We start from the raw sequence: 12,051 nt of genomic DNA on the forward strand, positions 1-12,051 counted from the left end.
CGAACCGGTACAAAATAATCAGTTAACCGGAACCGGTTGAATCGGTTCCGGTTCCGGTTTTACCGGTCCGGTTACCAGTTTGAACCGGTAAAACCGGACCGATTGACGGGCTTACGATGTCCTATCGATGAGCGGTTTGTTGCATTGGAAATTAGACTTCATGGACTTCAATTTAGGCTTTTGCTTTGCTTCAAAACTCCTCATATACTAAAAGATATTCTTCCTCCAAGTTGGGCCAAAATTGCTCCTCATATTTTCTTCAAAGCTCCAACAAACTTAATTCTCTTGATTCACTTGCTCTCCAATCCTCCCATAGATTATTATATGAACTTAAACCCTCATAATCATAAGATTGGCGCATATAATCTCATATGTTCTTGAAGGTAACTCCAGTGTCCATACTTAAAACAATCAACACTTAAAAATCTCAACGTACCAAACTACGGGGTGTAATAGTATTTGACTTAGTTGTTCCAAAATTTAAGCCTTCTACAAGCAAATACTTCATTCATTTTTGTGAAAAAATATTATTTCTTTATCCATTCGTTTTAAAGATAATTTAGTGTTTAAAAAGTAGTTAATATTACATATCTAATACTGCTAATTTAAAAATCTCTAAATCACACAAATATTATAACATATATAAAATCATAAATTTCAAAAAAAAAATTATTTTTTAAATTTTGTGTTCAATGAAACTACTACATATAAATTGAAATAAAGGAATTATATAGTTTCAAAATTACGAATGAGTGACTCAAGCTTTTTTTATTAGGTAGGGGTGATTCTTTTAAGATTAGTGTTAATGACACTAATTTTAAAAGCCCCCAAGTTTTATTATTTACACAATGCCCCTACCTCCCCCCGCCCCCTCACCCCACCCCCTTTCCCCTCCTCTACCACTGCCACCTCCTCCTCCTTCGCTACCGCCACCTCCTTCTCTGCCATCGCCCACCACCATAACCTCCTCCTCTCTTTCCTCGGCTATCATTACCTCCGCCATCACTTTTTCTGTCTCCTTTCCCTCTGCTCCGCCTTCTCCCCCACCTTTACCTTTTACAGAAAATCCAACAACTTTGATAAATTGCTGCAACAAACTTTCATAGTTGTTGTAACAAGTTCGATAATTGTTGCAACAACTCGACAAATATTGAGTTGTTGCAACAAATTTCGTAGTTGTTGCAACAAATATCAATAGTTGTTGCAACAAATATCAATAGTTATTGCAACAAATTTGGAAGTTATTACAACAAATTTCAGTACTTGTTGCAACAACTTCAAAAATTGTTGGATTTTCTGTAGACTTTTTTTTATGGTTTGATTATTTATTTTTTTCAAATTTTCTCCACAAAATCCTTACTACCAAAGCAAAACTGTCTATAAAATAAGAAGAAGAAAAAAAGAGAACAAGAAGAATACGCCATGAAAAAGATGAAGATGACGACGGACAAGAAGAAGGAGGAGGAGAAGAAAAGAAAAAATGGCATAGACAAAGAAGGAGGAAAAGAGAAAAAATGGCAGAGAGAGAAAGAAGAAGGAAGAAGGAAAAAATATGAAAAGATAAAAAGGAGAGGGAGAATTTAAATTTCAAAATTGAAAAGTAAGAGGGAAATCTTTTTAAAAAAATTTAAAAAAATCTAATCTTGCCCCCAAGTTTTTAATTGTCCTATTTAGGCCCATATCTCATTTAATCTCATTTGACCGAGTCTAAGTCACCATTTCTAATTTCAACACTTAAACAGTAACTTTTAGTTAAATTTTCTCTATTTAAATTGCATAATACTATAAGATTTCTTGAAGAACATTTACATTAGTCCGTTCATTCTAAGAAAAATGAGTAAATTAAACCATCTGAATTTAGAAGCCATCCATGAGACGTGGAGACAAAAATAGTGGTCCTTGACCATCACAATACCTTAAATTAGATCATACCAAAAATCATCTTCTTTAGTTTTTTCTTATCTTCAATTATGAAGTCTACGTGATATCATCAAAAAAACTCTATAGTTGTTTACTAATTATTCGTTATCAAGTAGGAAAAAGTAGTTAACCCACATTCACAATAACCCCATATGCAACGCCTTAATTTATTTCCCCAACTTTCCCTTATAAATATTGCTTCTCTCTACTTGAATAGAATAAACTATTAAAGAAACTAAAATGCAGATATCAGCTAGCTTAGTTAGTGCAATCTTTGTGGCAGTGCCTTTTCTTTCATTACATGTGAGTGCTCAATCGGATTGCCAACAAGTTATCGTTGGGTTAGCACCGTGCTTGCAATACATAGACGGGAATGCCACGAGCCCATCATCAGGATGTTGCACTCAGGTAGGCACTATAGTGAAGACAAGGCAACAGTGCGTGTGTGAGGTTTTCAGTGGAGTTAATGTCAACCAGACACTGGCTTTGGCTCTTCCTAAAGCTTGTAATGTCCGGACTCCCTCTGTTAGCCTTTGTAAAGGTATGCTAAGTTTATCAATTTTTTCTTCCGTTTCAAATATTATAGTCTTTTTGACAAATTGAATTTGTTTTGCTATATTTGACGTTTTAAAAAAGCAACAAGTATGTATTTTTTTTTTTCAATTTACCCTTTACTAGGGACAGATTTAGTGTATGTAGTGAGAGTTCCTAGAAACCAGTAACTTCTGCTCAGCCGTTGTATTTATAATGAGAATCCATCAAACATATAAGAAATTAAACCCACTATAAAAGTGGGCTATTGGTTCAGCGGCAAAGATGGAACCAGTTAAGATTTGTTGTGCCCTCATTAATTTGACAAGGGTTCAAATCCCCTGGGCACCATAATTTTGTCTCTCACTGCTCCAACAATATAATATTAAGTGAGACATTTCATATAGAGATAAATGATAGTTTAAGCAAATACTCTAATAATTAAAATTATTAGATATTTTCTTAACGCGTGCGTAAAAAAACTTAAAAAATAAATAATATTGGCCGGAGGTAGTGACATTTGTGCCCTTCTTTTTGATCATTTAATTTTTACTAAAGTTCTTTTTCATTTTTATCTAATCATGATGAACAATCATTTAGAATATTGCATAACATGTTTTACTGTAAATATGAACATTTCAGCTACTTCCCCAGTTGCTTCTCCAGTCTCTTCGTCTAATCCTTCAGGTATGAGTACTAACAAATCTTGCTCTCCTTAATAACGCCACATTTTGCATGTTATCTTTACACCAATTTCAACACTTATAATATAATGGTGAGAAAATGATATATTTGTGGGGGTGACATGCAGGAGACGGATCGAGATATTCGCAAAGTGGGGATTCATCAGGAGGATACTCATTGAAGCTGCCATACTGCCTGTTTTTGTCCCTTGTAGCCTCTTTGTCATATACCACAATGTTAAGCACCATCTTATAATAAGCGCTCAAACTCACACATCACAAAATATGCTTCTAATTTCTGTCACAAATTTGTCACTAATAAAATTCTTGTGACAATGTCTTTTTCTACCTCAAACTTTCGTGTGTCTACGTAAGGATAAATTCATAATTACAAATTCATTAAATATTCAACACGGTCTTATGATGTACCTGTCCGTCACAAATTTGGGCCTTGTTTGTAGAGCCAGTGACACCATTTCCTTGAAACTATCTAAGGTGTGTGTGTGAAGTAAGAATAGTTTGGTTTTGATTATCTTGTTAATTTGTTAGTCAACATTTGTTTTTTGGCCGAGGCAGAGGTTTGTATTTACTCTATCGAAATTAATTTTCTCAGAAATATTGAACAAAGTTCTTTCTGATTATACATTAGACACACTTCATGGCTTGAATCTTTGTATCTTGCAAAACCGTAGATCAAACTTTCCTACTTCCTAACTGATAACTACAAGATGATTGCTCTTACCAAATTTTGCTAGTAGAGTTATTGTTGTTTGTAAAGTTGTAATTATGTACATATATAGATTTAGAGGGCTTGAGTACATCAGTTAGTATTTTTAACAAGGAATATAGGATTTAACTCTGTCAATATACTCAATTTGCTTTTTCTATCAAACAGTATCAAGTAAGCGAGAGTTTGATCCTAATCAAAAAATCCATTTTGTTCATGTATATACATCCAAAAAGAAAAAGATGCCCTATAAGGCAAGAACCAACAAATAAAATGTCAAGCTTATTGCTAAGAAAAAAGAGGTGGTTGGCTTAACTTGTGAAACTCATCACGCTTTCAATCATAAAATACCATTCTAACTAGGAAAAGATAGAAAATCACTGCTCAAAAGTTCAATCATCTTTCCACTTTTTGTTCCCTTTTTTTTTTTTCTCTTTTATATTTCTGTTTACTCTTAAATTTGATTTTAGCTTTCAAACTTACCAGGCAAAAGGTGTCGTGTATTTCCCTAGCTATCTAGTAAAAAGTAATACTCCTAAACCTTAACTCAAGAGCAAACAATTTGACGAAGATTTATGGACATTGAACTTCTCTTTTTCTTTTATGAAGTTGGAACGTGAGTATAATGAGTGCGTTTGTGCATAAAAAAAGGATCAAATTGTAGCTTATACTCGTTAAACAAGAGAGATTTGCCTGTAAAGCTCCCAAATTCTCATGGTTAATTAATCAATTTGCTTAATAGACGAAAAAGAACATTAAATTCCAGCGCAAAATGTATAAATGCCTATTTTATTTTGGGAAAATGGTTAAAAATACCGCTGAACTATTTGAAATTAGTCAATCTTGCCTTTTGTTACATTACCCTCTCTACTAACGGTTGCTCCAAAACAAGGGAAATGACCCATTTTGCTGTTGAACTATTCGAAATGGGACAATTTGCCACTTGTTTATAATACTCCTTCTGTTTCAATTTATGTGAACCCATTTGATTGTGCACGACATTTAAGAAAGAGTGAAGACTTTTGAAACTTATGGTTCAAAATAAGTCTTGAATATTTGTGTGGTTGTAAATCATTTCATAAAGTGAATTTGTTTTCAAATTAGAAAAGAGGTCATTCATTTTGACACGGACTAAAAAAGAAATAGATTCACATAAATTGAAACAGAGAGAGTATTGATACAAATGCTCTTAATAGTTGTAAATATTGGGGAAAGTTTTATAAATGAAATTATGAGATTACTTTATTCAAAAATATCCTTTGTACTATTGGTTGGAGGCAGTTTTGAATTAGTCGACTAATAACGATTATATTATGTGCTAAAAATGTAACTGAAGCAAAAATTAGCCTTTTCTAATAGTTCAAGTATTTTTTTTGGCCCCTTTCCCTTTTATTTTGTAGTTACTTGAATTTAGTAGGATAATTATAATGGCTTCCTTCTGTTACGAGAACCTCCGCAGTGATTAAAAAAAAAAAAAAAAAAAAAAAAAAAAAAAACGAAAACAAAAAACCACCGCAGTATGGATGAAGTTATCCCTTTGGTCCAAAGAATAGAAAAAAACAAACCAATGACAAAATGATGGAGTTGGAATATCCTTTCGTGCCTAATTCTATTCTTCTTTCAATTTCCTACTAGGGTAACCGCATGCATACTTTCCAAAAACACTCCCTTGTATTAATTGTCCTAAAACACTTGCCTTAAGCACAAATCCATTTATCAATTGTTTTTTTACAAAACCAAGGCAAATCTATAACACCCAGTAATTGATTTTTTTGTTCCTCATTTGTAAACACATCAATACTTTTTTCAAGAAAGGTATAGTCCATATCTTCTGTCAGCTGTAATTATTGAAGGGTTCAGGTATTTGATTATCTAATTTCAATTGCAAATCAATTGATTGGGATTGAAATTGCTTTGGACTTAATTGTGGATTTTGAAAAAAAAAAAAAAAAAAACAAGATTGGCCATTTCCCCAGTTCTTGAAACACCCAAGTTTTATTTTTTCTTGCTGTTTTATAATTCTTTCTTTATGTTAAGGATTTGGGTTTTCAGTTGTCCATCATTTGATTCATCTTGTTAAGATTTGGGTGTTTTTGTTTGCTCAAAGTCTTGCTATTTACCTTGCAAAGTTCTGATATTTTGTGTTTTATTGTGATAGTTTGTATGATGTGTGCTGAAGGAATCCATTTGATCTTTAGTGCTTTGTTGATCATCTATAGATGCAATCATGTATGAAATTTTCTGCATCTTAGTGTCTTTTCGTATACTTTCCTAAAATCACTCCATAAAAAATTTCAATAACATACCCCGTGTGATCCCACAAGTGGGGTCTGGTGACTCAGGGTGGCGTGTACGCAGACCTTATCCTTAACTTTGCGGGGTAGAGAGATTGTTTCCGATACAGTTTATAGAATATGTTTAACTGGATTGGTGAAAGAAATGGATTTTGCTTTCCTTTTCCAAATGAACAAACACGTCTATAGTTGCAGCAACTTAGCAATGTAGCCACTTCTGAGGCTTTTCTCATCAAGGCATGAGATTTATCTCCAGTTACTATATTGGAGCAATAAGTATGTGACTTGTTGCTGTTGCTTCCTCCACTGGTGCATATTGTGCTACTCAAAACTCAAAATAAAAAAAATAAAAAAATTGGTGTGTTATATACCTTACTTTAAGACCACAAAGATTCAAAAGTCATCTTTACTTTCTAAAACTTCGTGCCTAGTCAAACACTCAAACTAAGAAACATAGAATGAAACGGCGGGGGTATGAAATGCTGTTGATCTTTTTAGATAACTTCCTATGTGATTTTAGATTTGCCTCATCCCTTTTGACACATTCAATCATCATAATGGCACCTATGAATCGGTGCATTTGGAAGTCTATAACATGGCCAAATCATTTCAAGTGACCTCCTCTCAAGTTTTCATTTATGTCTGCTACTTGCACATTATATTGATGTAATGTTTATAATTTTGTTTAATCTTGTAAAGACACATCCATCTAACTGTTTGTTTATTATATCTATAGACTGTACATTGTCTTTCAACCTACTGGCAGTGCTCCTCTGTTTGAGGATTAGGATTGACAATAAGAAACTCACATAAGTGAAATTCACATAGTGGGCCTCAAGAAATGAGTTAAATTGCGGTCTAGCTTGTTATTGTTCTGTATGAGTATTAATTTTATTCTTTTTGATAACTGCGAAGCTGGTTTTGGTTTTTACTTGCAAACTAAGTTGATTTTCCAATCTGCTTGGCTTTGAATGCCAACACCATTAAAGATTGTGCATTTTAAGTTGCATAATCTTGAAAGTGATTGTGGAAGGAAACATCTTGTATTGCCTAATATCAGCAGTAGCGCTGCCGCTAGCCAATTAGCTTCTGTCCTTTTTCCTCCTAGCTGTAATTTACACTACTGTTAATGTTTACTCTGAAGGTTCAATTGGCAATTTATCCTTACCAAGCTTTCTTGCTTTTAGGCTGTCAAGCATCTAATCTTTTTGTTTGACGGCCACTTCTTATGTATTCTCTTATCAATGACTGAAGCCTGATCCAGAGAGAGAAAAAATTCTCTCTGGATCCACCTTTGTAATTTACACTACTGTTAGTGTCTACTTTAAGGTTCAATTGCTGCTTCATTGGGGAATTTATCCTTACCGTACTTTTTTTTTTTGATAATTTTGCTCTGCTAGTTCTTCATTGGCAATACAGGAAGAATCCACATAGTGACACTCTACTGAAGTTCGAACCTTGCTTTCCAAGGTTATGACACCAACTCCTCAGCTTTGGGGCTGTAACATGGGAGAAACTTGGTTCACTCCTATAAGAACCAAGGAATTCTCTATGTCTTAATGGTCTCTTATTTCTTGCTGGCAGTTGCTCTGTCTAATATGTCGACACTAGCAAGGGGAATCCCTAAGTAGATACGTGTAATAATGCAAAATGTAATCCTTCCTTCCAATTATTTGACCAACAACTCAATCTGGTCTGTCCCAAATGGGCTAATTCTTTCTAAAGGGAAGGTAACCAAGTTAAAATACGACTATAGTTTTATGTCGTTTCAGCTTTAATACAAAATTTTTATAATAGTAGCTTTATTGGAAGTTTGTCTGCTTATTCACCCCAAATGTTAATCCAGGTTGTTGAATTTTGGTGGAGGCTTAATTAGCATGGTACTGCACTTCCTGTTTAATTTATCCCGTGCAGAGAAGTGAAATCAAAGAGAACCAAGAGGAGAGTGCTCACATCTGTAGGTGATGTCACGACCAGAGTTAATTGCGGGATTGTCTTTTTAACTTTCTGTTTAACATTGTTATTTTGGTTTATTCAGAAAGTAGCTGAGGAGATATCACAGAGGGAAACGGTTTTGCGCAGGTATTTAACTACAGTGATTGATAACATTTTAGCTGTTTTCATACTTAACATATTGACAAGAGGATAATGCAAATTGAAAAAATTAATACTTTAGGATTGTGTTAGCCATCTACTTGTCTCTTATACTTTGATTTTCTTGTTATCCAGCTGTTGTTACTGCTTATGTTTCCATTAATGCTGTGTTTATGCTTTCCTTGAGCCAAGGGTCTATCGGAAATAGCCTCTCTACCTGCACAAGGTAGGGGTAAGGTATGCGCACACTCTACCCTCCCCAGACTCACTTGTGGGATTACACTGAGTATGTTGTTGTTGATTGTTTGTAGCCATATTGTTCTACTTCAACTGTTTTCCACCTTTTCTGTTTGGTTGTTCCCTAGTTTTGCTTGAAATTTCCTGCCTCTTTCACCTTTTTCTATTAAACTCTCAGTGCTATCTCCGCTCCTGTTGAGATACAACCAGAGTTTGTAGATTACATGATATCTCTAGGTTTCCGAATTTTTTTGAGAGATCAGGTTGGCACGCACATCTGGTTATGTATATGTAGCTGCTTGGAGGTGTTCTCTAAAATGCAGTTGTATGCTTTTGTAAGATGGGCATTTTTAAGGCATAGTAAGTTGTCTATGCATTGAGGAATGGGGTCAGATAGAAGTCTTATCGGGATCGTTTTTAGCAAATATATTGTGAATCTATCAAACTGTGATACATATGGAGAGATACTGTAAAGATTCATTTACTCCAACTACTGCTCAAAGAACAGAAAATACAGTTCTCCAGTCATGGATTCTGCTTAATTTTAGAACAGTCGGAACTTATGAGGTGTAACCATTAACTCTTGAAAAAAATTAAACGACAAGCATTTCTGGTTTGGAAGTAGGAAAAAATATCAACTCAGAGTTGCTATTTCTTTATTTTACATAATATTGAAGCAAACATTTCAGTGATGGAAATAAATGCTATCAATCATTGGTCATTGGGTTGGCATTGTTGAAGTGGCATTTAATTATGGAACAAGTTTACAACTTGCATCCCTCCAATAAGCCCTTAATCACAATGAAACTTGGTACAGTTTTAAACTTCGTAGCTACTTCGTGTAGGGCTGCATTGCTTGTTGGACACATCAATTACTTGTTACAGTACCTTCTTAAGTTCTCTGCTTAGAAGATTTTCTTCTCTTTAAAAATATTGTGGAGGTCATAGATACAGAACATATAATATTTGGTTTATAAAAAAAGGGATAATGTTTGACCAAATATGGCTCTGCAACAGAAATGCTTTCCAGGCCTTTGACATTTTGCATTTTCAGTACAAACAAGTTGAAATCATCCTGTTATATCCTGCTCTTTATTCTAACAGCTGTATGGTTTATAATGTCTGTTCTATATCTCTACATTAATTTGTCTGTTTTTCAGGTTGACTTTCAAACAACAAGATTTATCATCGCTGGTTCAGTATTGTTGAGGTAGATGCGAGCTTGGTAGTAATGTCTGTACTCATTGAAGGGCTTCCTGATGCTGTTGCCTTAAGGTGTCTTGCACGGGTTCCGCTATATCTTCATCCCAAGTTAGAACTTGTTTCCCATTCCTGGCAAGCTGCTATTCGAAGTAGTGAACTATTCAAGGCAAGAAAGGAGGTTAATTCATCTGAAGAATTTTTATGTGTCTGCGCCTTCGACCCTGATAATTTATGGCAGCTTTACGATCCTATGCGTGATCTTTGGATTACCCTCCCACTTCTTCCCTCAAACATCAGACATCTTGCTCACTTTGGTGTGGTTTCTACTGCTGGAAAACTCTTTGTTCTAGGTGGCGGTAGCGATGCTGTGGATCCATTGACTGGTGACCAAGATGGAAGTTTTGCCACTGATGAGGTCTGGTCATATGACCCCGTAACCCGAGAATGGAGTCTGTGCGCGTCTATGATTGTGCCTCGAGCCATGTTCGCTTGTTGTGTGTTTGATGGGAAGATAGTTGTTGCAGGGGGTTTTACTAACTGCAGAAAGTCAATTTGTAGAGCAGAAATATATGATCCCGAGAAGAATGTTTGGGATCCGATCCCTGATCTCCATCACACACACAACTCTGCATGCTCAGGAGTGGTTATTGACGGTAAAGTTCACGTATTGCACAAAGGTTTGTCAACCGTTCAGGTTTTGGAAAACGTGAAACAGGGTTGGACCGTGCATGAGTATGGTTGGCTCCAAGGCCCGATGGCTGTTGTTAAGGGAGAGCTTTATGTACTGAGTCATTGGCTCATTTACAGGCAGGAAAGAGAAACAAGGAAGATGGTAGTTTCAGCATCTGAGTTCCGTAGAAGAATTGGATTTGCAATGATAGGTCTGGGAGATGATATCTATATTGTTGGAGGGGTTATGGGACCCGAGCGATGGAATTGGGACATTAAATTGCTGTCTGATGTTGATGTTCTGACACTTGGGAGTGAGAGACAAGTGTGGCGTCAAGTTACTCCAATGACAAGGTGTAGAGGTACGGTCCTTGGCTGCACGCAGATTAGAATATAGGTCATGTATAATGGATCGAATTCCATTGCAGTTTTCGATACCTTGAATGCTGACGATTTTTAACATGAAAAATACACGTATTTGCATCAAGGAGGTTTCTTTTCTCGAAATTTTCGTTTCCTTGTGTTGTAGGTATGGAGATAAATTAGTTTGTTGCTCTGCTTGATTCTTTTCTATAAGCAATGGGTATGTTTTGTCTATTGTCAGCAAAGTGGCCTAAACCTTTTTGGTCTTTTTCTGTTAGCGCCAAATCAAGAAATATCCATGTATTAGGATAAACAAAATCATAGTTCAGCCACAGGATGGGCAATTGAGATTCTAAATTATAGTATTTCTCATTGTTACTGCCTTAATCTACCAAGCACTAAAAGGGCTTAGTTTAGCAGTGAATTGCTTTGGACATCTAACCTTCAATAGGTAAATTAGGACTGTCATGCTGGTATCAGTGTTATGTAGGGAGTAACCATAAATCTCTTGGCTTGCCATTTCAATCAACCTGACTGCTTATTGCTGTGAGTTGTTAGCAGTCCTGTTCTCGAGTCAAGTTGGGGCGTCATTGCATTCTTGCAAAAAGAAAGAGTGCAGTGCTAGATGGTGTCGAGTCAAGCTGAGGCATCATTGCATTCTGTTAAGTCCGGAACCAAAATGCCCCTAAAAAAATCACTTTGAACCAAAATACCCCAAACAAAAAAAAAAGTTACCAAAGTACCTATAGCGCAGTATTTTACTGCGTTATAGAAAAAAAAAATCTATAACGCAGTATGCAGTATACAAAAGAGTACCAAAAAAAAAAAAAAATTGGCCAACTTTATTTTTTGCAACACTTAGTGTTTTTTTCCATACTTTAACCAATAATTAGTCGTGTGTCAAGATTCTGAAACGTCAATATTTTATATAGAATCTGATATTTTTTTCTGCGTATAATAATGTAGGCCCAATACATCAAGGATACGTAGACGTTCGGATTGTCATTTTAGGGGTTGAAAAGGTGTCCGAAGTAAGTTTTGTTTGAAAAAACTTAGTGTTTTTTCCATACTTTGACCAACGATTAGTCGTGTGTCAAGACTCCGAAACGTCAATATTTTATATAGAACTTGATATTTTTTTCTGTGTACAATAATGTAGGCCCAATATATCAAGGATACGTAGACGTTCGGATCGTCATTTTAGGGGTTGAAAAGGTGTTCCAAGTAAGTTTTGTTTGAAAAAACTTAGTGTTTTTTCCATACTTTGACCAACGATTAGTCGTGTGTCAAGATTCTGAAACGTCAATATTTTATATAGAACTTGATATTT

At 35.2% G+C, this 12,051-nt stretch overlaps 2 protein-coding genes across 8 annotated transcripts; both read left to right on the forward strand.

The window, feature by feature from the left end:
- The first annotated feature begins 1,869 nt into the window (after window positions 1-1,869).
- LOC132610898 (non-specific lipid transfer protein GPI-anchored 5-like) lies at window positions 1,870-3,777 on the forward strand. The gene is made up of 3 exons (XM_060325308.1): window positions 1,870-2,461; window positions 3,094-3,138; window positions 3,263-3,777. The coding sequence occupies exons 1-3, from the start codon at window positions 2,161-2,163 to the stop codon at window positions 3,388-3,390; spliced, it is 474 nt and encodes a 157-aa protein (XP_060181291.1). The 5' UTR covers window positions 1,870-2,160; the 3' UTR covers window positions 3,391-3,777.
- Window positions 3,778-5,370: 1,593 nt separating this feature from the next.
- Window positions 5,371-10,955, forward strand: LOC132610897 (F-box/kelch-repeat protein SKIP30). 7 transcript variants are annotated; one of them, XM_060325304.1, is made up of 5 exons: window positions 5,371-5,721; window positions 8,002-8,116; window positions 8,194-8,237; window positions 8,385-8,486; window positions 9,647-10,955. In XM_060325304.1, the coding sequence occupies exon 5, from the start codon at window positions 9,718-9,720 to the stop codon at window positions 10,753-10,755; it is 1,038 nt and encodes a 345-aa protein (XP_060181287.1). In that variant the 5' UTR covers window positions 5,371-5,721; window positions 8,002-8,116; window positions 8,194-8,237; window positions 8,385-8,486; window positions 9,647-9,717; the 3' UTR covers window positions 10,756-10,955. The 7 variants fall into 7 exon arrangements, with proteins under 7 accessions (XP_060181287.1, XP_060181290.1, XP_060181288.1 ...); XM_060325307.1 differs by having other exon boundaries at window positions 8,002-8,112; XM_060325305.1 differs by lacking the exon at window positions 8,385-8,486 and having other exon boundaries at window positions 8,002-8,112.
- Window positions 10,956-12,051: the final 1,096 nt, after the last annotated feature.

The sequence above is a fragment of the Lycium barbarum genome, chromosome 9 (assembly GCF_019175385.1).
Source record: "Lycium barbarum isolate Lr01 chromosome 9, ASM1917538v2, whole genome shotgun sequence".
NCBI lineage: Eukaryota > Viridiplantae > Streptophyta > Magnoliopsida > Solanales > Solanaceae > Lycium > Lycium barbarum.

Excerpts from the sequence above, each read along its gene's own strand:
- LOC132610898 (XM_060325308.1), top strand. The coding sequence starts at position 2,161 with ATGCAGATATCAGCTAGCTTAGTTAGTGCAATCTTTGTGGCAGTGCCT. Across the intron at positions 2,462-3,093 it reads CTCTGTTAGCCTTTGTAAAG|CTACTTCCCCAGTTGCTTCT; the intron begins GTATGCTAAGTT and ends TGAACATTTCAG. Across the intron at positions 3,139-3,262 it reads CTCTTCGTCTAATCCTTCAG|GAGACGGATCGAGATATTCG; the intron begins GTATGAGTACTA and ends GGTGACATGCAG.
- LOC132610897 (XM_060325304.1), top strand. The coding sequence starts at position 9,718 with ATGTCTGTACTCATTGAAGGGCTTCCTGATGCTGTTGCCTTAAGGTGT.